The 25,291-nt window shown below is 52.6% G+C and overlaps 2 protein-coding genes across 2 annotated transcripts in view; one reads left to right on the top strand and one right to left on the bottom strand.

The window, feature by feature from the left end:
• Nucleotides 1-25,291, top strand: part of LOC123371817 (C-type lectin domain family 4 member F-like) — a 241,955-nt gene that overhangs the window by 23,802 nt on the left and 192,862 nt on the right. The window lies entirely within an intron of this gene.
• LOC123371091 (C-type lectin domain family 4 member F-like) lies at nucleotides 1,517-18,450 on the bottom strand. The gene is made up of 7 exons (XM_045018286.1): nucleotides 18,249-18,450; nucleotides 15,547-15,663; nucleotides 6,099-6,206; nucleotides 4,786-4,965; nucleotides 3,838-3,992; nucleotides 2,828-2,946; nucleotides 1,517-1,928 (listed from the first exon to the last, which is right to left on the bottom strand). The coding sequence occupies exons 1-7, from the start codon at nucleotides 18,307-18,309 to the stop codon at nucleotides 1,778-1,780; spliced, it is 891 nt and encodes a 296-aa protein (XP_044874221.1). The 5' UTR covers nucleotides 18,310-18,450; the 3' UTR covers nucleotides 1,517-1,777.

Raw genomic sequence — 25,291 nt, 5'->3', positions numbered from 1 at the left:
CCGGCTCTGGCTCCGGCTCCGGCTGCAGCCCTGCCCGGCCCCGCATCCTTCCCCGGCCGCCGGGCTCAGGCTCAGGCTCCGGCTGCAGCCCTGCCCGGCCCCGCGTCCTTCCCCGGCTGCCAGGCTCGGGCTCTGGCCGCGGCCCTGCCCGGCCCTGCGTCCCTCCCCGGCCCCATGTCCCGCTCCGGCTGCGTCCCTGCCCGGCCCCGCGTCCTTCCCCGGCCGCCAGGTTCGGGCTCTGGCTGCGGCCCTGCCCGGCCCCGCGTCCTTCCCCGGCCGCCGGGCTCGGGCTCAGGCTCGGGCTGCAGCCCTGCCCGGCCCCGCGTCCCGCCCCGGCTGCGGCCCTACCCGGCCCCACGTCCCTCCCCGGCCACCCGGCTCTGGCTCTGGCTCTGGCTCCGGCCGCGGCCCTGCCCGGCCCCGCGTCCTTCCCCGGCTGCCAGGCTCGGGCTCGGGCTGCGGCCCTGCCCGGCCCCGCGTCCTTCCCCGGCCGCCGGGCTCGGGCTCCGGCCGCGGCCCTGCCCGGCCCCACGTCCCTCCCCGGCCGCCCGGCTCAGACTCCGGCTCCGGCTCCAGCCGAGGCCCTGCCCGGCCCCGTGGCCCTCCCCGGCTGCCGGGCTCGGGCTCGGGCTCGAGCTCGAGCTCCGGCCGCGGCCCTGCCTGGCCCGGCCCGGCCCGGCCCCATGTCCCCAGCTCCAGGCAGGGCGGCGGCCGCGACCCCACCTACCCAGATGCTGGGGTCCGGGCCCGGCGGCGGCCCCGGCTGCCCGGCTCCTGCTCCGGCTGTGTGGCTCTGGCCGCAGCCCTCCCCGGCTCCAGACGGCCAACCGCCAGGCTCCGGCCGCCCGGCTCCCGCCATATTCTCCAGCCGCGCGATTCCTGCCCCGGCCCTGCATCCCCGGGCTACCGGCTCCAGCCGCAGCCGGACTGTAGCAAAGCCAGCCACGTCCAGGCAGCGTGGTAAGGAGGCAGGGAGGGGGTGTTGGAGAGAGGGCAGGGGAGTTCGGGGGTGGGGGGGAGTGGATAGGGGCTGGGGGGGGTCAGAGGGTAGGGAACAGGGGGATTGAATAGGGGCAAGGGTCCTGGTGGGGCAGTCAAAAAGGATCAGAGGTTGGATGGGGGCGGTGGGAGGCAGTCAGGGGCAAGGGTTCCAGGGGCTGTCAGGGTACAGGGAAGGGGGGTGGATGGGGCAGGGGTCCCTGGGTGGGGGGGGGCATGATCCTGGGGTGAGGAGGGAACCGGTTGTTATAATTTTGGCAGCTCATCACTGTCTGGACCTATACACAGAATGCTTCCGCCGACATGCACAGGCAGAAATTGTGGAAAAACAACATTGCTTGCCTCATAACCTAAGTCGTGCAGAACGCAATGCCATCCACAGCTTCAGAAATAACCCTGACATTATAATCAAAGAGGCTGATAACGGAGGTGCTGTTGTCATAATGAACAGGTCTGACTACCAGAAGTCAAGAAAATCATTATTTATTGGGTGATTGTGAAACAATAACTCCACGACCCACGATCCAAGGATTTTATTAAGCGATAGACCTGGAAACATACAAATTACAGAGCCAGCCACACTGAGCAGCATAAGGGCAGCTGTCGCTGCTAAAGCCAGAAATATCACAGCAAGACAAAGCGTCCCTGCGATGCACATCCCATGTGGCCCCCTCCAGTGCCCAGGGCTCCTCATCGGCAGGTGACTGGAAAACATGCTCCATAGCTTGGAAATTAAGGCACTTTCTGAGGAGCTGGGACATGCATGTCACAGCCCAGCCTATCCATGGGCCCGCTTACAAATCCACCTGAAAGGCTGAGTGCACTTGTAATCATTCCACAAATTCCGGTTTCCTGGGTCGGTGAGAACACAGTCTTCTCCACCATCGTTCTTTGGATCGTGATTGTTTGGCTCATTCTCCGCCCAGAACCTACGGATCAGAGTGTTAATGTCTCCGTGGAGAACCACAGCCAATTCCTGAGCTCAGTTCTGCTCTGTGGACTCTGTTGTTGGCAGGGGACCAAGACACCCAGCAATGACGCGGTGAAGCGATGCACCCCCCGGCCACCCCTCAGAGTTCTCCACAGCTCTTGTGGCCATGGTAATGAAGGGCTTCTGACGGCCGGGGGTAGCACCTGCCCTGCGCCTGACAGGCCAGCAAAGAGCCAAAGTCAGTGTGTGGCTCCAAACGCTGAGCAGCAGCAACTCGGATCTCAGTGCCCAGAACCAGAGCAGGTGGCACAGCACGTCCCAGGCACCCCCGGGATGGGAACGCAGGAACGGGAAGAGAGGGCAGCGGGGGTCAGTCATTAACTTCTCCCTGGCCCTGCTTATGGGCCTCGCCCACAGCCCCTGAGGTCACTTCACCGACTGTAGCTGGCTCCGGCCATGCCCCCGGCCCCACAGCCTCCCCGTGCCCAGCCTGACCGAGGGGAGAGCGCAGCGCAATCCCAAGGAGAGCGGGAACCTGCCACTCACTCCAGACTCCCCTGGCTGCACTGAGTCGACTTGGGGCCAGATCCTCAGCTGGTGTAAATCCCTGTGGTTCATTCAAGTCAATGCCAAGTTACCCCAGGGGAGGCTCTGGCCCTGGGTCTCAGTGGGCACTGAACACACACTCCGTGTTTCGGCTCCTGCTCTAAGCAAAGGGGCATTAGCAGAAATTCCTGAGGGGATTCACTGCTGTCGTGGCAGCGCCCGGGGGCCTCCCTCAGGATCGGGCCCACTGTGCCGGGTGCTGCATAGACACCAGGGGCCGCACAGACGCTGCCCGAAAGAGCTTGTGACCAAACGTGTAATAAATAATCACGTCTCTCAAGCTTTACTCACCCCCTGCTTGCGTCTGCTCTGTATTCTGTGCCATCCGCCCAGCGCCAGCTGCCTTCTGTCTCCCGGTCGGTGAGTCCAATCCAGTGATCTTGTCCCTTGGTCTCGCTGGAGAGAAACTCCTGCACAACACAGTTTGCAGCATGTGCAGGTCACCCAAGAGAGGCTGCAGGATGCAGCCGCAGCTGCCTGGGCTGAACAGATTTTGGGGGAGAGGAAAGGGCGTCTGGTGGTGTGAGCAGGGCACTGGGCAGCGGGAGACGCGGTGTCCTGCCCCCAACGCTGACAGTGACTAGCTGGGAGGCCCTGAGGGAGCCCTGGAGCAGCTCTGTGTCTGCGTCTGCATCTGTATCTGCCTGGGGCTAACAGCAGGGACCTGTCTCAGAACACTCCCCCCACGGCCCCCTCCGAGCTGGGCTGCGGCAGGTACTGACGGGCACCTCAGAGTTCACACCAGCCCCCTGCCCTTGTAGGAGGCAAAGCTCGGAGCAGAGAACTGGGTGCAAAGTCTGGCCCTGCCGGAGGGTGGGATTTTCCTCCTCCGAAAGTGCCGCAGAGGCCTGGGGTGAGGGCTGCAGTGGGCACGTGGGGAGCGAGGATTCTCTGAGAGGTGCATGGCCCCTTGCACACAAGCCTTCCAGATACAGGCTTCTAGATTGTCCAGCAGGAGCTCAGGCCTGGGGAGAGGGATCAAAGGGGTCCTCACTGGGAAAGGCCATTGGGTTTGCAGGAAATGCTACATTGGAAGTAGGGAAAATCAGAAATGAGCCTGACTCCAAATCTCCCCACCTCCTCCCGGCACCCCAGATCCTGGCTCTGTTCCTCTGCCCATCTCTGTTTTAAATTGATGGGTGAATGCCCTGAGTCAGGTACTAAGGCTTCACATCCTCTCCGATAGTTTGCCAAAAGGCACATCGCAGAATCGGAACCTCAGCTGCCACCTACCACCTCCTAATGGTGTGAAACAAGGCACTGACCCATTATCCAAGCCCCTCGGAGCTTCCTACGCTCACCTGTTCCGCCTGGGAGGATACAGAGGTCAGGTGTGAGTTCCAAGACACACAGTACTGCTCGGCTTTGTCCCATGACATTTTTCCTTGTGAAAAGTAATACAGGTTCCCACCGTAAAACCTCCAGCATCCGGATAACCCCGTTTTCAGCATGTCACCTAGGAGCAGAAACTGAGGTGAGATGTCCGGGCTAAAGTCACAGGGACACACGCAGGGAGCTCAGGGTTTTTAGTGCTGCATTTCCCCTTCCCTTCAGCTGCCCCCAGCCCAGGGAGCTTCTGAATCCTGATTCTCCAGCATCACAATAAGAAACTTTTTGTGGCCTCGGGATGGATCCCACAGAGTGCTGCAGAAAGCAGACACCACGGGGTCACTCCTCCAGCACTGAAATGCAGCTGCATCTGGGCTGGAACATGGGCGCTGGTCCCAGTGCAGAGTAGCACGGCTGTAATGGGAAAGGGGAGACTCACTGTTCAGCTGAGCTGGCAGGGGGAATTCAGGAGGGGGAATGTAGCTGCCCAAGATAGAAGATCTCCTGGTTTTGAATCAACAATTTTCATTGATCATAAGTGGTGAAGGTCTTGGGTATCTTGCACTTTGGCACCTCCCACAACACCCTGCTGGGGGCGCTGGCTTAGGGATGGTTCTGAAAGTAACGCCCCATACGCTGAAATGCCAGGGTTACTTTCTGCCTGTGACCTGACGGGTTTGGAGCATCTAAGAAGAGCTGACAGCTGGGTGCTCCCATTAGGCTAACGAGGCCTAGGGTGTAATTTAATTCCACACCGATCACCACAGTGTGGGCCCAGGTGCAGCCACCAGTGATTTTCAAAGGAAGAGAACTTGGTGCTGAAGAAAGTCACTGCGTTGTCAGCCTGGGAGCCTGAAATCCTCTGTTCATCCTCAGCACCAGCAGAAACGGCACCAGCCAGAACTGCAGCTAGTACTTACAGCAGCGACCTTGCACTGCTGCTTGCGCTGCACTGTTGTCCAGACGGATCTGGATTTCTGCATATGCTGCACTGACGCTGTCCAGACGGATCTGGATTTCTCCATACGCTGCATTGACGTTACCCAGCTGGGCTTTCAGCAGCCGGACTCCTGCCTGCGCTTCATCCAATAGCTGCAGACCTAGAAGAAAGTCACAGCGACGTCAGTGGAGATGCAGAACACTTGATTATCAGCACGTGCAGTAGAGCAGCACCTGCAGGCCCCTGTGTGCCAGGCGCTGTACGGACAGGAGGGGACAGTCCCTGCTCTCAACAGCTCACAGTCAAAATAGACACGAGGTGGGAGAAATAAAGGATGATTTTCCTGCAGGGGAACTGAGGTGCAGGGAGAGGTGCCCAAGATCACACAGGAAGTTTGCAGCAGAGCTGGGAATTGACCCCAGCTCTCCTGAATTCTAGCCCTGTCCCCTCAATCTCCCCAGCCACCTCCTCTCAATCACTCCCCCCTTGTGAGCTGTGAGTGGGTCCCCTGCAGCATGGGGCAGAGCTGGGGCTGCAAGAACATCCGTGGCCCCGAGCCCTGGCCCTGGGCTCCAGGCTGGGATTTTGAACAGCCCAGCATTCAGGCGAGTTCTGTTCCGGGGTTTAGTTCAGGCCCATTTTCTGACTGGACGCTGAATAACCTGATCCATGGACGGGTTTGTATGTGCAGCCCTGTGCCAGACAGACAGACAGTTGTGAGACGTGGCCACAAGGGGGCGCTCTGCCTCCAGCAATGGGACTGTGGCAGGTACCCAAATTATTGGAGCGGCACAGGGAGGGCTCAGGGACTGGGGGGCAAATGGAGACCCACGAGTGCAGCTCCACTGACATCCTGCTTACACCAGGGTCTGAATTCGGCCCCTGTGTGTCTCCTGAGCTGCATCCGTCTTTCCCGCCAATGCAACCCTGACAATACAGGGGCCAAGGTGAAAACTATGGAGCGAAGGGAGCATCAGTGAAAGGACGGAAGATGGTGACCTCGAGGCATCTTGCGCAGGAGCATGGGGCGGATGCAGCCAGCCTGCCACTGCTAGGAAGGGAGCCAGGAGCAGCCACCCGTCCCTGGGAACAGAGCCTCTGTTGGCAGAGGAAGGTGCAGAGCAGCAGCTCGTTAGACAGGGGACGGGACTACCTGGCAGGGAAGTCTATGGAGGGGAGCAGGAGGATGCCAAGCACCCACCATCCCTGTAGGCAGGAGAGTGCTCAGCTTCCAGGCCAAGGGAGGGGAACTGACCCCACCCTGATGCCTAAGACCCTCGTCCTGCGACTTACTGTCCGATCCCTTTGCTGATGCATCCGAGGCGTCGTCAGGCTGCAGAGAGACTTGGAGCTTCTGCACCGCTTCTTCAACCGCTTGCAGCTTGCTCTGTCCCCGGAGATCTAGAAATCACATCTGCAGGTCAGCGACTGAACCGAACTGCGGCTGGAGACCAGCCACGCGCAGAGAAGGAACATGCTCCGAGCGCGAGGCTGTTCTCTATGACGTCTTTTATTTTAATCTTGGACAGCTTCCCTCCCGAGGAGGGACACCGGCACAGCCAAGGCCCCTTTCGGGGCTCTCTCCTGGTGTATGTTACACCGTCTTAACGTAGGGCGTCAGCTCTGTGGAGCAGGGAGCTACAAACTCCAGGATAATAGATTGAGATTAAATCTCAGGACAAACTTCCTGACTGTTTGACCAGTAAGACGATGGAACAGACACCTCAGGGGGTTATGGAAGCCCCTTCAGAGGAGGTTTTCAAAAGGAGGCTGGAGCCATCTGTCTGGGATGGGTCAGACACAACAAATCCTGCATCTTGGCGGGGTTAGACTAGATGCCCCTGCGGTCCCTTCTCACCTGATGGTTTTGCGATTCTATGACCTCATTTTACTGTGTGTTTGTGCAGCACCAGCGCGATGGAAAGCAGGACCTTTCTTCTTTTTTTTAAACTCACGTCCTCCCCTCTCACAACCCTGCAGAAGCAGAGCCACGGAGCAGCTGGGGATCCAGCATGGGAGCTGAGAATCCACGGGACCCTGGGAGCTGTAGTTCCTTGCCTGGCTCCCTGTCAATAGAGCCAGCCCTGGAGCAGGGAAAGAACTACATTTCCCAGCAATCCCTTGGACGCTGTCAACAGGAAAGGGAGAGGTAGGGAGTTAGGTAGCTGAGCCGTGCTGCAGCTTGCTGTGAGTTGAGAGCTGCTAGAAGGGGTGGCAGTGTGAATGGGGAACAAGTGTGCTCAAGGAGTAGAAGGCTTTGCCCCAGATATCCCCTTCAGAAGACTTCCCCAGACTGGATTAGGGATAGTGGTGTGACCTCACCTTGCAGCCCCCAAAGAAGGAATTAGGTGGACTAAATGGACAGTGCCCCTCTCTATCTGAAGCCTAGCAAGGGAGGTACATGGATCCCACTAGAATTTAAAATGAAAAGTAAGGGAGGGGAAGCTCTGGACCTGGGCATCCTTAGATTCAGTACCAGGCACTTAGGAGGATTTCCACTTCTGAGCCATGGAAGCAGAATTTGACTTTCCCTTTCTAGATTTATCCAATATTCAGAAAGGGAATCTAGCACCTGCCTTCCAGATTTGAACCCCCTCAAAGTTCAGGAGTGCTCAAGCTCAATTTGGGCAGCTGTTCCTTCATTTCTCCCAAATCAAATACACTGATCCACTGTAATTTGCTGTAGAAAAAGTAGGATAAAAATGAGCAAGATATGCTTCCCAGTGGTTTTTAGGACTGGAATTTCTATTTTCAACAGCCATTGCCTTTTGTTTGTTTGTTTAAAAGGAAGACAGTGATATTGCATTGACAAATTCCCCATAGAAACAAAGAGTGGAACAAAAGAATAACAAAGGCATCTCAACTTTTCCTCATTTATGCAGGACAGTCTTACAATATGCATCCAGATATCCTCCAATCACACAAGCTGAAAATGGTTCCACTTTACTGCAGTTCTGTAACCATATGGGAATCAATCCTGTCCATGTTCTATGCACATCCAAAATTCCTGTTGAATGACCTGCCCTGGGAGCGAGTTACCAGTGACCCAGGGCTGGGACAGCAGGAGGGTGCAGGTTAGGGGGAGAGCCCAGGCCTGGGGCAGCAGGGGGTGCGGGTGTGGGGGGGAGCCCAGAGCTGGGGTGGGGGCCAGCCAAATTTTTTTTTTGCTTGGGGCAACAAGAAACCTAGAACCGGCCCTGCTTGAATATATTATTTAATGTCACACGATACCCCTGTGAAGTAGGGAAATCTCCTCCCCCCGTTTTACAGGTGGAGAGCAAAGGCAGAGACAGGTCTCATAGACCTTACAGCCAGAAGGGCCCATCATAATCATAATCTGACCTCCTGCAGGCCACAGAACCTCACCCACCCACTCCTGTAATAGGCCCATAACCTGTGGCTGAATTACTGAAGTCCTCAAATCATGATCTAAAGACTTCAAGTTACAGAGAATCCACCATTTACACTAGTTCAAACCTGCAAGTGACCCGTGCCCCAGGCTGCAGAAGACGACAAAAAACCTTAGGGTCTCTGCCAATCTGATTTGGGGGAAAATTCCTTCCCGGCCTCATTGAAAGGTGGATAATGGGAGACTACAGTTAAATGGGAGACTACAATGGGTCATGCTCAAAGGTGAACTGTCAGGAGGGAGGGAGGGAGGTTACTTGTGGAGTTCCTCAGGAACCGGTCTTAGAACAAATCTTATTTAATGTTTTCATTAAAGACCTTTGCACAAAAAGGGGGAGTGTGCTACTGAAATCAGCAAATGACACAGAGTTGGGAGGTCAATATCCAGCGTGGAGGAGAACTGGAATATTATACGAGTAGAGCTGGACAGCCTTGACCCCTTGAGTAGAAATGGGATGAAATTTAGTAGTGCAAAGTGCTAGGTCACGCACATAGGGATTAACAGCAATATTAATCCCCATCTTCTCCAATTTGACTCATAATTTCCCATGTGGAACTGTATCAAATGCCCTGAAATCCAGATAGATGAGATCTACTGCATTTCCTTTCTCTACAAAATCAGTTATCTTCTCAAGGAAAGAGAAGGTTCGTTTGGCATGAGCTACCTTTTGTAAAACCATGTTGTATTTTATCCCAATTACTGTTAACCTCTATGCCCCTGACTACTTTTTCTTTCTTAATTTGTTCGAAGACCTAGAATACAATTGAGGTCAAACTAAAATGTCTGTAGTTTTCTGAATTACTTATCCCTGTTTCTAAAATATAGGAACTCCATTAGTAATTCTGAAGTTATAGGGTCTGACCCCTGAGTTTATGGATTCATTAAAAATCCTCGCTGGTGGGCTTGCAACTTCACGTGCCAGTTTCTTTAATATTCTTGGATAGAGATTATCCAGGCCCCCCAGTTTGGTCCTATTAAGCTGTTTGAGTTTGCCTTCCTCCTCAGATGTGGTAATTTCTACTTCCATACCCTCGTTCCCATTAGCCAGCCTGCCACTACCCCTAAACTCCTCATTCCATTTATTAAAAATGGAGGCAAAATATTTCTTTAGCATTCGCCCATGACTAGATTATCTCCAATCTCCAACACACCCTCCGTGTCGGGCAGTCCCTTTTTGTTTATATAGCTATAAAACCATTTACTGTTGGTTTTAATTCCCTTTGCAAGGTCCAGCTCTGCTTGGCTCTCAGCAGTTCTCACTTTTCCCTGCACTTTCTGATCTCCAAGATGTGGCTTTCCTTGCTGATCCATCCCATCTTCCATTCCTTGTAGGATTTCTGCTTTCTCTTAATCACCTGTGTGAGATGCTTGTTCATCCAGCCTGGTCTGCAACTCTAAGTTTTTCCCCTTGCTTGGGATGCAGGCTTCAGAGAGCTTCTGCAACTTGGACTGAAAGTAATTCCAAGCCTCCCCCACTTTCAGATCCTTGAGTCCTTTCGCCCAGTCCATTCCCCTAGTTAATTGCCTTAATATTATAAAGTTTCCCCTTTTGAAATGAAGGCCCCTAGTTGCAGACCTAGTTTTGTTTATCCTTCCATTTAGTTGAAATTGAATTAGCTCATGATCACGCGAACCAAGGTTGTCCCCTACAGCCAGTTCTTCTCTGGAGGTCCTCCCGACTCACCAACACTCAATCGAAAATGGCATCACCTCTTGTTAGTTTGGTGACTATGTGGTGAAGAAATCTGTCAGCTCTCACAGCCAGGAAAGTGTGGGCACTATCATGATGATTAGCACTTGTCCTCCAATCTATATCCGGGAAATTAAAGTCTCCCATAATCACACACTCCCAGGAGTATATATGTCATTAAAGGTATTCCAGAGGTCTCTATCCATATCTACATAGGATCCTGGGGTCTGTAGCAGACCCCAAGCACTATCTCAGGGGAGCCTCTGGTAGCTTTCTTCCCCAAAGTGATTTTGACCCAAACAGTCTCTCATTAAGCCGTTCCAGCACTTCTGATTTCTTTACAGTCAGTCTATCTCCTCATCAATATACAATGCTACTGCACCACTTTCACCTTCATTTCTGTCTTTCCTGAACAGCACATACTCTCCATTGTCTGTACTCCAGTCCTGGCTACTATTCCACCGTTTCTGTTTTCCCTGTAACATCTGGTTTCACTTCCTGCACCAGTAGATCTACTTCCTCCATTTTGTCCCCCAGGCTTCTTGCATTGGTGTATAGACACCTTAGTTGCTTAAGAACATAAGAACGGCCGTACCGGGTCAGACCAAAGGTCCATCTAGCCCAGTATCTGTCTACCAACAGTGGCCACTGCCAGGTGCCCCAGAGGGAGTGAACCTAACAGGCAATGATCAAGTGATCTCTCTCCTGCCATCCATCTCCATCCTCTGACAAACAGAGGCTAGGGACACCATTCCTTACCCATCCTGGCTAATAGCCATTAATGGACTTAACCTCCATGAATTTATCCAGTTCCCTTTTAAACGCTGTTATAGTCATAGCCTTCACAACCTCCTCAGGTAAGGAGTTCCACAAGTTTTGTGAAGAAGAACTTCCTTTTATTTGTTTTAAACCTGCTGCCTATTAATTTCATTTGGTGACCCCTAGTTCTTGTATTATGGGAATAAGTAAATAACTTTTCCTTATCCGCTTTCTCCACATCACTCATGATTTTATATACCTCTATCATATCCCCCCTTAGTCTCCTCTTTTCCAAGCTAAAGAGTCCTAGCCTCTTTAATCTCTCCTCATATGGGACCCTCTCTAAACCCCTAATCATTTTAGTTGCCCTTTTCTGAACCTTTTCTAGTGCCAGTATATCTTTTTTGAGGGGAGGAGACCACATCTGAATGCAGTATTCAAGATGTGGGCGTACCATGGATTTATATAAGGGCAATAAGATATTCTTAGTCTTATTCTCTATCCCCTTTTTAATGATTCCTAACATCCTGTTTCTGCTCGGCTTCGCCAGGGCTCCTCACACGATTAGGCACAGTCATGCTACTGCCAGTATCACCTACTACTTGGTTGTTAGCATCATTGGTTTGGGAACTGTCTTTCCTCTTGATGTCCATTCTCCTTCCCTCTGCTGTTCCTTTCTCCTATGTCTGCTCTTACTTGATTTTCTGCTGCTCAATATTAGAATCAGAAGTGGAGATTACATGAGCATCTCTCAACTGTCTCCCCTGAATTCCAAGCTTAAAGCTCTTTTAATCAGTTGTGCCACCCTCCATCCCAGAATCTATTTCCCTCCCTACTTAGGTGGAGTCCATCCCATGAGAACAGTCCTATGCCTGTGAATACCTCCCAGTGATCGAACAGCCCAGAAACCTTCTTATAGCTCCACTGCCTGAATCGTCTGTTGATCATCTTGTTTGACCTCTTTTCTCCTCCTCTAGGGACAGGTAGAATCCCATTGAAGATCACCTGAGCCTCCATTTCTTTAAGTGTCTCCCCCAGCCTGGCATCATCTCCTTTGATCCGTTCCAGCAAGAATCTAGCAGTATCATTTATTCCCATATGAAGGACAATCAGTGGAGTCGTTCCTGCTCCCATTACGATCCTCTTCAGCCTCAGGTCCACATCCTATATGTTGGGGGGGGGAGGCATAGCTCAGTGGTTTGAGCATTGACCTACTAAACCCAGGATTGTGAGCTCACTCCTTGAGGGGGCCACTTAAGGATCTGAGGCAAAATCAGTACTTGGTCCTGCTAATGAAGGCAGGGGGCTGGACTCAATGACCTTTCAGGGTCCCTTCTAGTTCTATAATATAGGTAATTATTTTTATTTAGCTCCCGGCAGACAGCTCACCCTTTTGTTCCCTGGATCAGCTCTGGTGCCAGGCCTGTCCATTCTTCTCAGTAAAGAGTCACCAATCACGTAGACCTGCCTCTTCCTGGTGTTGGTGCCATTCTCCAGCCTTCCTCCCGTTCCTTCTGCATGAAAGTCCTCTTGTCTTTTGTTCTCCCTTGCGATCTACTGCAAGTCACCCTCTGTCCTCCCGGGGCTCCGAACTCTGGGTATGTACATTGACTCTTCCCCTCTTCTTGTAGGACTAGCTGCTCTTCTCTTCTCCCTGGCCCTCCCACCTTCTGCTACTCCCTGCTGCAGCCTTCTTCACTTTCCAGCTCAGCAAACCTATTCCTGAGCTCCACTTCTCCTTCACTAGCTGGTCTTTTCCTCTGCCCGGTTCTCATCATCACGTTTCCACTGGCCACTTTACTCACCCAGCAGTCTCCCCGCCGCGTTCTCCAGTCCAGCTTGGATCTGCCAGTCCTGAGTTTTCCCTTCAGCCTCCTCTGGCCTTCCCTCCATCATCTGCTCGAATCCCCTTCAAAACTCAACCAGAGTTTCCACCTGCATCTCCAATCCTCGGCTCTTCTCTTCCATCAGCTCTCTCAGGCGGCGCTTCATACAAACAAGCTCTTTTCAGGTACCTTCACCAGGAACATGTACATCCCGCAGCTTCCACATCTGGTCATCTGGTCACTGTCTGTTCCATTGCTTGGGTCACTACCACTGCTGCCTCTGTGTCTGTCACACCCTTCCTGCCTAAGCGCCTGCCAAGGAGAAAGAAAACCCCACACCACACAAAAACAGAACGTCACCGCCCCTCCCCCAAACTCTCCTTTCAATCCTGCACGCTAAATCCTCTGTTTCCAGTTGTTTGCTGGATTCTTTCCCACGGCTTGGCTGCCTTTGTTGGCCCCCTAACCAGGGAAGCCCCTCGCCCGATCTGATGTGATCACAGGCTCTGCATCGCTCAGCGCACGGCCCGTACCAGCCTCTGCAAACTGAACACCGCAAACCAGCAAACTCTCCAGAACACACTCGCCAGAGGCGACGCATAGGGGGTGTGTGCAGGGTGAAGCACCACCCCCGATTTCTGCTTGGCATGCCGGGGGGTGGGGAAGGAGGAAGAGGGGCTGTGTCCTTCTCCCACTGACGCTGACCCCCGGCACGCTCAGCCCCCTCCCCGACAGCCGGGCCCAGGTAGGGAGTGGAGGGGGCAAGACCAGCCACTTCTCATGTCGGCCACTCAGGGTCTCTGCTCTGTGCAGCGCAGCGGCTGCCTGAGAGAGCCTGGTGGGGAGGTGGCGGGGGCTACCCCATCAAGGCCAGGCTACCAGGGACAGGGGTCGAGCAAGCTGGAGTCCCCTGGCCCCCTGGCACGTTTCCGGCTCACTCAGCCCCTGTCCCCAGCAGCGGGGCCCTGGTGGGGGCGTCCCTGCCCTGCGCCCCCAGCCAGGCTCTCAGGCAGCTGCTGCCCTGCACAGAGCAGTGACCTGGAGCGGCCGGCTTCAGCTGCATGAGACGTGGCTCCCTCCTGCTCCTCGCCCGGCCAGGGAGACTGGCAGAATATGCTGGGGGGAGGAGGGAGGTGCAGCGGGAGAAGGACAGAGCCCCCCACAGGTAACTCTGGCGGGGCAGGGAGTGCATGGTGGCCCTGTGCTGGGTGCGGGGGTCGCTGGGCAGAGGAGACGTGTGGGGCAGTGACGTGTCCTTCCCTTTAGATTGTGGCCCCCCAGCACGGGGCGGCACCAGTCGTCTTTGCCACTCACTGCCCCTAAGGAACAGGGGCTTGTCTCCCCTCTCTTCCAAGAGCTCTCCACTCCAGCTCCCTGCTTTCAGCTCTGTTTGCTGGCTCCAGGTGTGACGTTATTGATATAAATTGGGACCATATAAAACATGGGTTGCAACCAAGGTCCTGTAGTGGCACCAAATCTTAGGGAAAGGGGGTCATACAAGGTGTCTAAGACCAGGTTATGGGTTGCTGGTTATGATTATGCTGTCTGTGTGCATGTATCACTTTTAGTTGAAGTTTGTATATTGGCTCTATACTGTCTGTATTTCAAGTTGGTGATGTGCTTCTGGGTGATATCCCAGACAAGTTGGTGTTAGCTCTGCTTAACCTGCTTGATGGCCCATTAAGGACCATCAGCTACACAATTGACCCATGGAAAGAAGGCAGACATGCCTTATGACTCAGCGAAGTATGCAGGGACTGGCCCATGTGACTGCAGACTCCATTTTGCTGTAATTTTCCACAGTAAGGACAAAGAGGTTCTTACACCTGGAAAAGCCTATATAAGGCTGATGCCTCATCTCCATCTTGTCTTCAATCCTGCTTCTTACCTCTGGAGGGACTTTGCTACAAACTGAAGCTCTGAATAAAGGACTGAATGACCCATCCCAGCGGGGGATGTACTCCAGAGACTTGATTTGAACCTGCAGTTTACTCCATCACTGCTGCAAGCCTGAACTAAGAACTTTGCCATTACTGTATGTAATTGATTCCATTTAACCAATTCTACCTCTCATCTCTACCTTTTTCCCTTTGTAAATAAACCTTTAGATTTTAGATTCTAAAGGACTGGCAACAGCGTGATTTGTGGGTAAGATCTGATGTGTATATTGACCTGGGTCTGGGGCTTGGTCCTTTGGGATCGAGAGAACCTTTTTCTTTTATTGGGGTGTTGGTTTTCATAACCATTCATCCCCAGGACAAGTGCACTGGTGGGGATACTGGGAGACTGGAGTGTCTAAGGAAATTGCTTCTGTGACTTGTGGTTAGCCAGTGGGGTAAGACCGAAGTCCTCTTTGTCTGGCTTGTTTGGTTTGCCTTAGAGGTGGAAAAACCCCAGCCTAGGGCTGTGACTGCCCTGTTTGAGCAATTGGTCCTGATTTGGCACCTCAGTTGGGTCTCGCCAGAACCGCATCGTCACACCAGGGCAGGGACTCTTTGGCAGAGCAGGGAATTAAACCCAGCAGTCTGAGCCCCCAGACAAGCGCTCGAACCACTGGGCCATCCGGTCTCTCCGTAGGGCGTTTCAATGGTGCCATGAGGACGCCTGGGGCTGAGGCTCGTGCTGGTGATATGTGGTCAGGAACGGACCCAGCGTGACCCTCAGAGCGCAGGTTGAGCATGTGGGGCTGCCACATGTGATCTGAAGTCCCTGAGGTGATGCTCAGGCAGGATGAAGTTCATCCAGACCATCCCTGACAGGTGGTTGTCTAACCTGTCTTTAAAAACCTCCCCTGATGGGGGTTCCACAGCCTCCCCAGGTGACCTGTGCCAGTGCTGGACCATCGTTAGACTTAGAAAGTTTGTGCCAGTATCAAACCAGCAGGGCAAGATCTTACAGCTCCATTCGAACTCCCTGGAGCAGGAGATTTATTTGGAGGGACAGACTGAAACATGATCAATATTCTGCTGAAATATGTTCCCCTCCCCCGCCTAGTCGAGCCAGCTGGCCTGTATGGAAGTTGGCAAACGTTGGGCTTGGAGCTGCAGTTGAACTTACATAGAAGTGTCACAGCAAGGAGGGACGTGGCCAGGGCCAGACCCAGGAGGAGAAGGACAGCAGAGACGATGCCCCGCGCCCTGTGCTGCCAAGGGACCGATGTCTTGGAAGGGTTTCCTTGAAGGAGAAGAAGAAATGTATCCATGGAAAGTTACAGCTCAACTGCCACTGACTGAGGAAACTCCAGCCCCCAAATCCAATACCTGCTCAGCCTCCTATTCCCCGACTGTGGTTAACAGCAACAGCGGAATGAGGTCAAATAAGGTCAGAACTGACCTGAACTCGAATGTGAAAAGCGACCCTCCCTAAATCAGGAGTGACTCTAGTGCCAGGCAGGCATCCTGTGAGTGAGATCTGGCAGCAGGATTTCCCCCCTGCCTAAGCATTTCTTGAGAGGGAAGTTTAGGGGTTGTGCAGTCCATGCCCAAAGGAGTATTTTTAAGTGAGAAAAGGAACCTGAAACAACTTATGAAATATGAACTCAACGAGGCAGTGAAATGAGGGGAAATGATTCTGTGCAGGAGAAAAGTGGGGCTGACAGCAGCAGTGTGCTCAGAAGGGCCTTTCTACAGCATCCCTGTCTGATAACCCATCCCCAGGATGCTGGGCTCCTCCCTGCAAGGCAGCCAAGGGGCAAATCACAGGGCAAAGCCCGAAGACTGTGTCTCCCCTGCACATTAAAGAGAGAAGACTAGAGCTGCATTTGAGCCAGGATCTATGTGTAGACAGAAGTAAGTGTGCTCGGTGTGCTCTGGTTTTGGTCTCCCCAAGGTGAACGGCAGCTGCTTGGAGACACAAGACTGTCGGATTCTCCTCTCCCTGATAGTCTCAGCCTGCCGCACTCCCTCCCTGTCTGATCTGGGCCTCAGCCATTAGCTCGCACTGCTCCCCCATGGGGTGTGGTTCCTGGAACCAGCAGACAACACTCAGATGCCCAGATAATCCCCTTACATTGCAGAAGTCGCTTCTCTCACGTTAACCAAAGGGTGAAGCTGCCTCTCACTAATGTACTGAGTTTACAGTTCTCAGCCTTTCCTGAAACAGATTCTGGGAGGAGCTTCTCTGTCACCCAGCGCAGGCTACATTCCCCTTGTGTTTTCCTTTGTCGCTGCAGAGAGCCTAGCTGAACTCGGTGCAGAGCTGCAGCTGACTACGGCCACACCCTCCACTTCTGTCAGCCCCGTCTCCCTGCCTGTCTCCTGACCCTTCTTGGACTTCTTTCATGTGTTCAAATCCAGAACAGCTGCCACACGGCATCTGGATTACACTGAAACCAAAGGAGATAAACAACCCCCGGAGCAGGCCTCTGTTCAGCGGACACCTGCCCATCCAAACATAAGAACATAAGAACGGCCAGACTGGGTCAGACCAAAGGTCCAACTAGCCCAGTGTCCTGTCTGCGGAGAGTGGCCAGTGCCAGGTGCCCAGAGGGAATGAACAGAACAGGGAATCATCAAGTGATCCAGCCCCTGTCACCCATTCCCAGCTTCTGGCAAACAGATTCTAGGGACACCATCCCTGTCCATCCTGGCTAATAGCCATTGATGGACCTGTCCCCCATGAACTTCTTTAGTTCTTTTTTGAACCGTGCTATAGTCTTGGCCTTCACAACATCCTCTGACAAGGAGTTCAACGGGTTGACTATGCATTGTCTGAAGAAATACTTCCTTTTGTTTGTTTTAAAATGGCTGCCCATTTATTTCCAATTCCAATATATCTTTTTTGAGATGGGACAACCACATCTGCATGCAGTATTCGAGATGCGGGCATACCATGGATTTATACAGAGGCAATATGATATTTTCTGTTTTATTATCTGTCTCTTTCCTAATGATTCCCAACATTCTGTTGGTTTTTTTGACTGCTGCTTCACATTGAGTGGATGTTTTCAGAGAACTATCCACAATGACTTCCCTCTCTTGAGTGGAAAAGACCTCATAATGTTATAGGTATAGTTGGATTATGTTTTCCAATGTGTGTTACTTTGCATTAATCAACACTGAATTTCATTTGCCATTTTCTTGCCCAGTCACCCAGCCAAAGCCCTGAGAGGGGCCCCTTGTCCTGGGAGCTTCAGGAAAACAGCCAGGTCCTTATCTCAGCACTTCCAGCTCCATTTACTCCTTGTCCCTGGAGGAACAGGTTCCCTCCCCCCGTCCCCGAGCCCTGGGGAAAACCCTTCTCTGCTAACACAGCTACATCTCCCTGCCCCTGCTCACGGTTAGACGCGTGTGCTCGGGCAGGGAAGGGGCAGAGGGTAAGGAAAGGAGGTGTCACTGTGAAATGGGGGGATGAGAGGGAGCTGGTCCCCAGAGATGGGGGCTGTGAGGATTTGACCCTGGTGATCTCCTCCTGGGAGAGGCTGACGGTGGCAGTGAGCTGGGGAGGGGGAGCCTGGCTGGCTTTTATGGCCAGCCCATGGCACTGCGCTGCCCGGCAGGAGGCTGGGATGCTGGGCAGGGACTCCCATCTCTCCCCCTGTGCCCTTCTCCCGTTGGGGACTGGCAGGGGAGAGAACGCACTGGGAAGCACTGACCGAGCACCCTCGCCCACTGCCCGTGGTGCTCTGGCCAGCACAAGGCTGAGCTCTGGGTTTGTGGTCAGTGGAGCAAGCGATCGCTGCCCAGGACGCTCTGCAGAGACCGCAAAGCCAAGGAGAGGCCAGCGGGAGTCCAGGGTCCGGTGCAGCCTCTTGTGTTTACCTTTGGGCTGGGGAGCAGCTTCTGTCATCGGCATGTTCTCATAGATATCCTCATCCGCCATTGTCCTGCCTTCGCGCTGAGCCGAGCCCCTGATCACTGGCCTGTGGGTCCTTTCTGCAGCCTGCTGGGTTAGAGCCTCCCTCTGACAGCAGCCCTGGGGGAGGGGCAGGGAGGTGAGGGACAAAGGATGGGGTGGTGTGGAGGGGAGAAGTGGTTGGAGGGTGAAGGATGGGGGGAGGGAGGCGAGAGGCGGTTGGATAGGGGAAGTTGGGGTGGGGGAGGAGTGGAGGGGAGATGCAGTTGGATGGGGAAGTAGGGAGAGGGGAAGAGGGAGGTGGGTGGATGAGGATGGAGGAGGGGAGGGGAGTGGAGGGGAGACACGGGTGGATGGGGGAAAAAGGCGTGAGGGAAGAGGAAGACAGTGCTCTGTCGGCAGTGCCTGGCCATAGGTGCTGGATCTAGGGGGGCTGCTGCACCCCCTGGCTGGAATCCCACACTATTCTTGCCAGCAAGTTAGAGAAGTCTGGGCTGGATGAATGGACGGTAAGCTGGATAGAAAACTGGCTAGATGGTCGGGCTCAACGGGTAGTGATCAATGGTTCCATGTCTAGTTGGCAGCCGGTATCAAGTGGAGTGCCCCAAGGGTCGGTGCTGGGGCCGGTTTTATTCAATATCTTCATTAACGATCTGGAGGATGGTGTGGACTGCACCCTTAGCAAGTTTGCAGATGACACTAAACTGGGAGGCGTGGTTGATACACTGGAGGGTAGGGATAGGTTACAGAGGGACCTAGGCAAATTAGAGGATTGGGCCAAAAGAAATATGATGAGGTTCAACAAGGACAAGTGCAGAGTCCTGCACTTAGGACGGAAGAATCCCATGCACTGCTACAGACTAGGGACCGAATGTCTGGGCAGCAGTTCTGCAGAAAAGGACCTAGGGGTTACGGTGGACGAAAAGCTGAATATGAGTCAACAGTGTGCCCTTGTTGCCAAGAAGGCTAATGGCATTTTGGGTTGTTTAAGTAGGGGCATTTCCAGCAGATCGAGGGATGTGATCATTCCTCTCTACTCAGCACTGGTGAGGCCTCATCTTGAACACTGTGTCCAGTTTTGGGCCCCACACTACAAGATGGATGTGGATAAATTGGAGAGAGTCCAGCGGAGGGCAACAAAAATGATTAGGGGGCTGGAGCACATGACTTACGAGGAGAGGCTGAGGGAACTGAGATTGTTTAGCCTGCAGAAGAGAAGAATGAGGGGGGATTTGATAGCTGCTTTCAACTACCTGAAAGGGGGTTCCAAAGAGGATGGATCTAGACTATTCTCAGTGGTAGAAGATGACAGAACAAGGAGTAATGGTCTCAAGTTGCAGAGGGGGAGGTTTAGGTTGGATATTAGGAAAAACTTTTTCACTAGGAGGGTGGTGAAGCACTGGAATGGGTTACCTAGGGAGGTGGTGGAATCTCCTTCCCTAGAGGTTTTTAAGGTCAGTCCTGACAAAGCCCTGGCTGGGATGATTTAGTTGGGTTTGATCCTGCTTTGCGCAGGGGGTTGGACTAGATGATCTCCTGAGGTCCCTTCCAACCCTGAGATTCTATGATTCTATGAATCGGTTTCCATCACATGCAGAGGTTACAGTTTGGTTCAGGGGCTCTCAGCACCCCACTATTCACATTGTTCCAGCCCCCTGGGCCCAGCCTTTCATGGCCCCCTCTTGCGGGTGGGGCTCTGGCGAGAGCGTAAAGGCATCATCCCCGTGCGCGGCGCGTGCAGTTGGCTGTCGGAGGTCGTGCAGCGGAGGGGCTGGGCCTGGGGAAGCCTGGGCCCTCTCCCCTCCTGGGATACCCCCAGCTCCGCCCCAGCCATGGCATCCTGCTCTGTGTCCTGGGCCGGCTTGTGTTGTGGGGCCTCCAGCATCATCCCGCTGAAGCACGGTGAGGGGCAGGCTGGGGGCAGTGTGGGGCCAGGCCTGTGTCCTGCTCCTTGCCCCCGGACCACGTCCCCCCCTCCCTCCTGAACCGTGGCACCCTGGGCAGTCACCCTCATCGCCCGCCCCTAAGGCCGGCCCTATCCTGGGGCATCCACGACTGTCCAAATCTGCATCTTTTTCCTATGTGTGACCATCCACGGGTGGGAGTCCTGCTGTCCAAAGAGACAGACCCTGCTCGCTGCTCCGGCGGTAACATGGGATGAGAGGGGGCACGTGTGGAATCAAAGGTTAGCGTGTTACACGAGCACTCCTGGTGAGTGCGAGCAGCACTGGTACAAGCAGCCAAGTGGGCACATGCCCAGCGATACACAAACGTTGGTGGCTGAACGCCGACATGACTTTGTAGCGTAGACACGTCCTCAGTCGCCATCTCTGGGGCTGTACAGGAGGTTTCCAGGAAGGAGAAGCAGCCTTACAGGTTCCACATTCACCGGGAACTGAGCCGGTCAGAGCTCAGGGGGAAGGTTACAAACATGGGAGCTAGGGACAGCCCTGGGGGCCTGGTGACTGATCCCTGTGGGACCAAGTGCTGTGTCTGCTGTGAAGGCTGCATCCTGGAGCGGCGCCAGAGTTTTTGCCACCCTATGGGGCAGCGCTCCGTCTCTGAGCATTCGGCAGCAGCGGGTCCTTCCGCTCCGCCTCTTCAGGGGACTTCGGCGACAGGTCCCTGAGCAAGTGAAGGATCTGCCGCTGAATTTCCACTGAAGACCCGGAGCGGAAGGACCCTCGCCACCGAATTTCTGCCGAGGACGGCAAAATGCCGCCCCCCCAATCCTGCGACCCTAGGTGACCGCCTAGGGTCACCTACTGGAAGCACCAGCCCTGGCTGCATCCTAGTTCCTGAACCACCTTGGAAACAGGATCCTGATTCCCCATCTCACTGAACAGCGAGGAGATGGTTGTTTGTTAGCCCTGGGATGGGAATAGCTGCTGGCTGGACGGAACTTTGGACTGTTGTTTGATGAGGAGATTCTGAGGTGCTGGGTGGGGACGGAGAGGCCGCCATTCTCCTCAGGCCACAGAGAGTCCAGAGTGGGGACACATACATTTGTACCCCTCCCCAGGGACTGGGAAATGATCAGTGTGAGGTCAGAGGGGAATGCTCAGAAGGTGTGGCCCAAACACCACAACTGAGTGTTGTGGTGTTACCTTGAACTGAAATACATGTAGCATCAACAGCACTGGGAGTGTTACCAGCAGATTTACTGCTGAACCATACTGCTGAAGGCACTGAAAAGTGTCCTGAATACTGTCTGCGAGGGGCTGTGTGTGTGTTAAACATTCGCTCACTAAGGAATTGTCTGGGACTCTCTGAGCTTACTGGCAGCTGTCGTTAACCCCTAAAGGTAGGAGTTAACCTGAATTTGATGGGTTAGTTGTTATGGCTCGCCACTGATCGTATCCGGCCAGAAGATTTATAGGTTCTTATCCAATTCAGACTACAGAGTTCAAGAACTCAGAGAGTTGTATATCGGGGAAGGATTCTCGGGGTGCTTGGCAAGAACACGTACACTGAGGACAATACCAAATTGATAAAACCTTTATTGAAATTAACATAAAATAAGAAATGCAATGAAACGTATAACTCCAAAACAGTAAAAGAAATTGAAAACTCCTGGTGGTACCATTTCTATTATACCTTAACCTAACATACTCACACCTTTCCTTGGGAGCCTGGTAATAAGAAGTGAAAGACCAGCCTCACTTCTGGCAGGCCCGATTACACGATGGTGCTGGCTTCCCCAATGGTTAGGGATGTTGAGTAGGTATACTATACTGCATAAACTGAGCTGATAGATAGATAGATTAGATAAATGGGGTGTATGGAGATAGATAGATAGATAGACTCTAGAATACAGGAGAATTGGAAAAAGCACTTCATGAAACCAAAATTTCAGGAGTTAGAAGAGCTTATAACTTAGAAGATCTTAGCACCTAGAAGAGCCTAAAAGAGCTCTCTTACAAAGTATTTTATAGGATCCTGACCTATGTAATTCAGGCCCAACCTATTATACCCAAATCTTATTTCCATGCCCTATGAAATGTTTGGGTACCCCTCTCCTATAGGTTAGTGGATTATGACACTTACTACAGCCTAGGCTCTCTTGATGACCTGTAAGTTGTGGTGTACCCTGTGGTTACCGACTAGTCGTAGATGTTGAATAAACCTGTGATGTGATGTGGATAGTTCCTCCTTTTGGTTACTGAAAGTTCAGGAACCATTCTTATCTGTGCCAAAGGTTGCCAACTTTTATGCTGACATATTTATAACTGATTATACCTTTTGCTATATAGCAGATCTTACTGGATCTTACAGACTGGTAGGCTTCTTGCATTTCAGCAAAACTTATTATTAGGAAACACATGCCTCAACACATTCTAAATTCCAAGGAATTAATACTGATAAAATATAAGAATAAAATGGATTAATTTCAGAAAAAGAAACATATTAATTGATACTGCTGACTGGATTAGTAGGATAGAATAGCTAGCAAAATAATCCTATGGGCTACATAGGGGCTGGTACCATAGCTATGAACTTCAATTCTGTGCAAACTTTTCTTTTTTGAAGTCCTGAGAAGACAGAGCTCAGGCCTGCGCTTCAGCAGGGAGTTGTGCTGAGGGGCAGGGACGGGGGGTGTCACAGTTACACATAATTCTGCCTCCGCTTCCCCCAGCCCATTGCATCTCTGTGCCCTGCTCCAGCATCGCCACTGGCCCAGCACGGCCTGACTCCTGGCAGTGGCTTCCCCCTCACCGGCCAGGTGGTGGTGTAATGGCACGGGCTGGCCCTTTTAAGATGCCTGGTTTGCTGTGTCTAAACCATCCCAGACTGTTGGCTTTCCTTTGCAACCCTCCAGTGAAGGAGCTTCCACAACCTCCCTAGGCATCTGTTCCATTGTCCTACTGTTCTTACAGTGAGGAAGTTTGTCCCGAAATTTCACCTAAATCTGCTGTGCTGTAATTTAAACCCATCACCTCTCATCCTACCATCTGCGGCAAAAGAGAACAACAGTAGTATACAGCTGGATAGTATTCATCACCTTGTATCATTGACAGGTTTCCATGCTCTTTTTGGGGCTTATGTCCCACCCTCCATTCCTGTTTCCATTGGTGTCAAGGTTTGGCACCGCTGGACATTTCAAAAACATTTTTTGATTATTTTTTGTGTTTCAATAGGGGGAATGTTGCGTGCTTGTGCTTTGATACATTTGTTTGATTGTTTAGAGAAAAAGGTTGAAAGAATAGAGTGAGAGAACTTAAAGAAAAATGAATTTTTTTGTTTTTAAAATTTTAGTTTGAAAGAATAGAGGCAAGTTATTAAAGAATAGAAAGAGTTTTGGTGAGGTTGAGAAGGAGAGGAGTTTTTAAAGGACTAGTTTGACATGTTATTAAAGAATAAAAATATTGGGATACATCTAAAAGGTGTATTAAATAGAAGGGTAGGTTAAGAAAAGAGCATTTTAAAAGAGTTAAATAAAAGAGAAACATATAAAGGAAATTAAGCACATGGTAAAAATATAAAGGTTGGTTTAGAAAGAAGCATTTAAAATATTAAATAAAAGTGGAGGTTAAGAAAAGAGCATTTCAAAATATTAAATGAAAGAGAAAATATGAAGATAGGTTAAAAGAACACACATGACAAAAAAAGGGAATTTTAAGAAGTGGAGACTGTTTGGTAACCACATGGTAAAAATATAAAGGGGGGTTAATAGAAAAGCAGTTAAAATATTTAATACAAGGGTAGGTTAAGAAAAGAGCACTTACAAGTGTTAAACAAAAGAGAAACATCCCTACACCCACTCTCACACCACACCCACGCTCACACCACAGTCTCACACCACACTTGTACTGGCAGTAACCTACCTGATGAGTAAACCCCACAGTATTTTGGGCAGTGCAGGGATCTTTGCTGTAGAGTGAATGGGGGAAGCTAAAAACACAAAGGAGTAAAGTTCAGCAAGAGAGAGAGAAGCAACCAACTTAACCATACAAGTTATTTATTGAATAATACTGATCACTGATCACTACACAAGGAGCCTAAACCAACATAACCTACATTATTAAAGGTTAATACTTAAGGTAGAAAGGAAAACAGAGAGAGAGAGAAGGGGATCTCACCGCTCCCTGAAGTTTGAACTGGTCGGGGTTCCCAGGTGATGGTGGTAGCTGAGGGTCTTGAGGGCTGGAGACAGGCAGAGCCCCCAGCACGATCAGTCAGGAGAAGATGAAGTCCCAGTGGAACTGCTGCCTAGTTTGGAGCTAAGCATCAGAACCCTGACTGGAGGGTGAGTAGGGGTTTTTGTAGAGAAAATACAATGGTTCAAGGGAGACACTAGATTTGTTTATGGGTAAACTGATGACTCAAGGGTTTTCTTTAGGCTAGACAATAGGACCCTGGGCTGGTGCAAGGAAGTTTCGCACCCTAGGCGAAACTTCCACCTTGCACCACCCCACCCCCAGCTAACCCCTCCCTCCCTGTGGCAGCTAACCATGCCCACCTGCCCCTCCCACCCAAGGACCCCCCCCATGGCAGCTAACCCCACCTGGGGAGCCTCCCCTCGCAGCAGCTACCCCCCCTTGAAACTCCCCCCTCCACGGCAGCTAACCTGGCCCGGGGAGCCCCCCCCGCAGAAGCTAACCCCGCCCCCCTCCGCGGCAGCTAACACCACCTGGGGAGCCCCCTCCGCGGCAGCTAACCCTGCCCAGGGAGCCCGCCCCAGCTTCCTCCGCTGAGCACGCCGGCGACGCTCTAATTCTCCTCCCCTCCCAGGCTTGCGGCGCCGATTGGAGGAGACTTAGAGCAGGGGCTGTGTGCTCAGCGGAGGAGGCAGAGTGGAGGTGATCTGGGGCAGGGAACAGTTCCCCTGTGCGCCACCCTCCCCGTTACTGCAGGTGGCCCCAGCTCACCTCCACCTCCTCGCCTCGCCTGAGCAGGCTTTTAGGCGCCCTCAACCACTAGGCGCCCTAGGCGGCCCCTAGTTTGCCTAAATGGTGGCACCGGCCCTGATAGGAGCTGATCACTCTTGGCTATGGGTGGTGTTTTCTTC

The sequence above is a fragment of the Mauremys mutica genome, chromosome 5 (assembly GCF_020497125.1).
Source record: "Mauremys mutica isolate MM-2020 ecotype Southern chromosome 5, ASM2049712v1, whole genome shotgun sequence".
NCBI lineage: Eukaryota > Metazoa > Chordata > Testudines > Geoemydidae > Mauremys > Mauremys mutica.
Note: the sequence above shows the minus strand (reverse complement) of the source record. Positions and strands in the feature narration are given on the sequence as shown.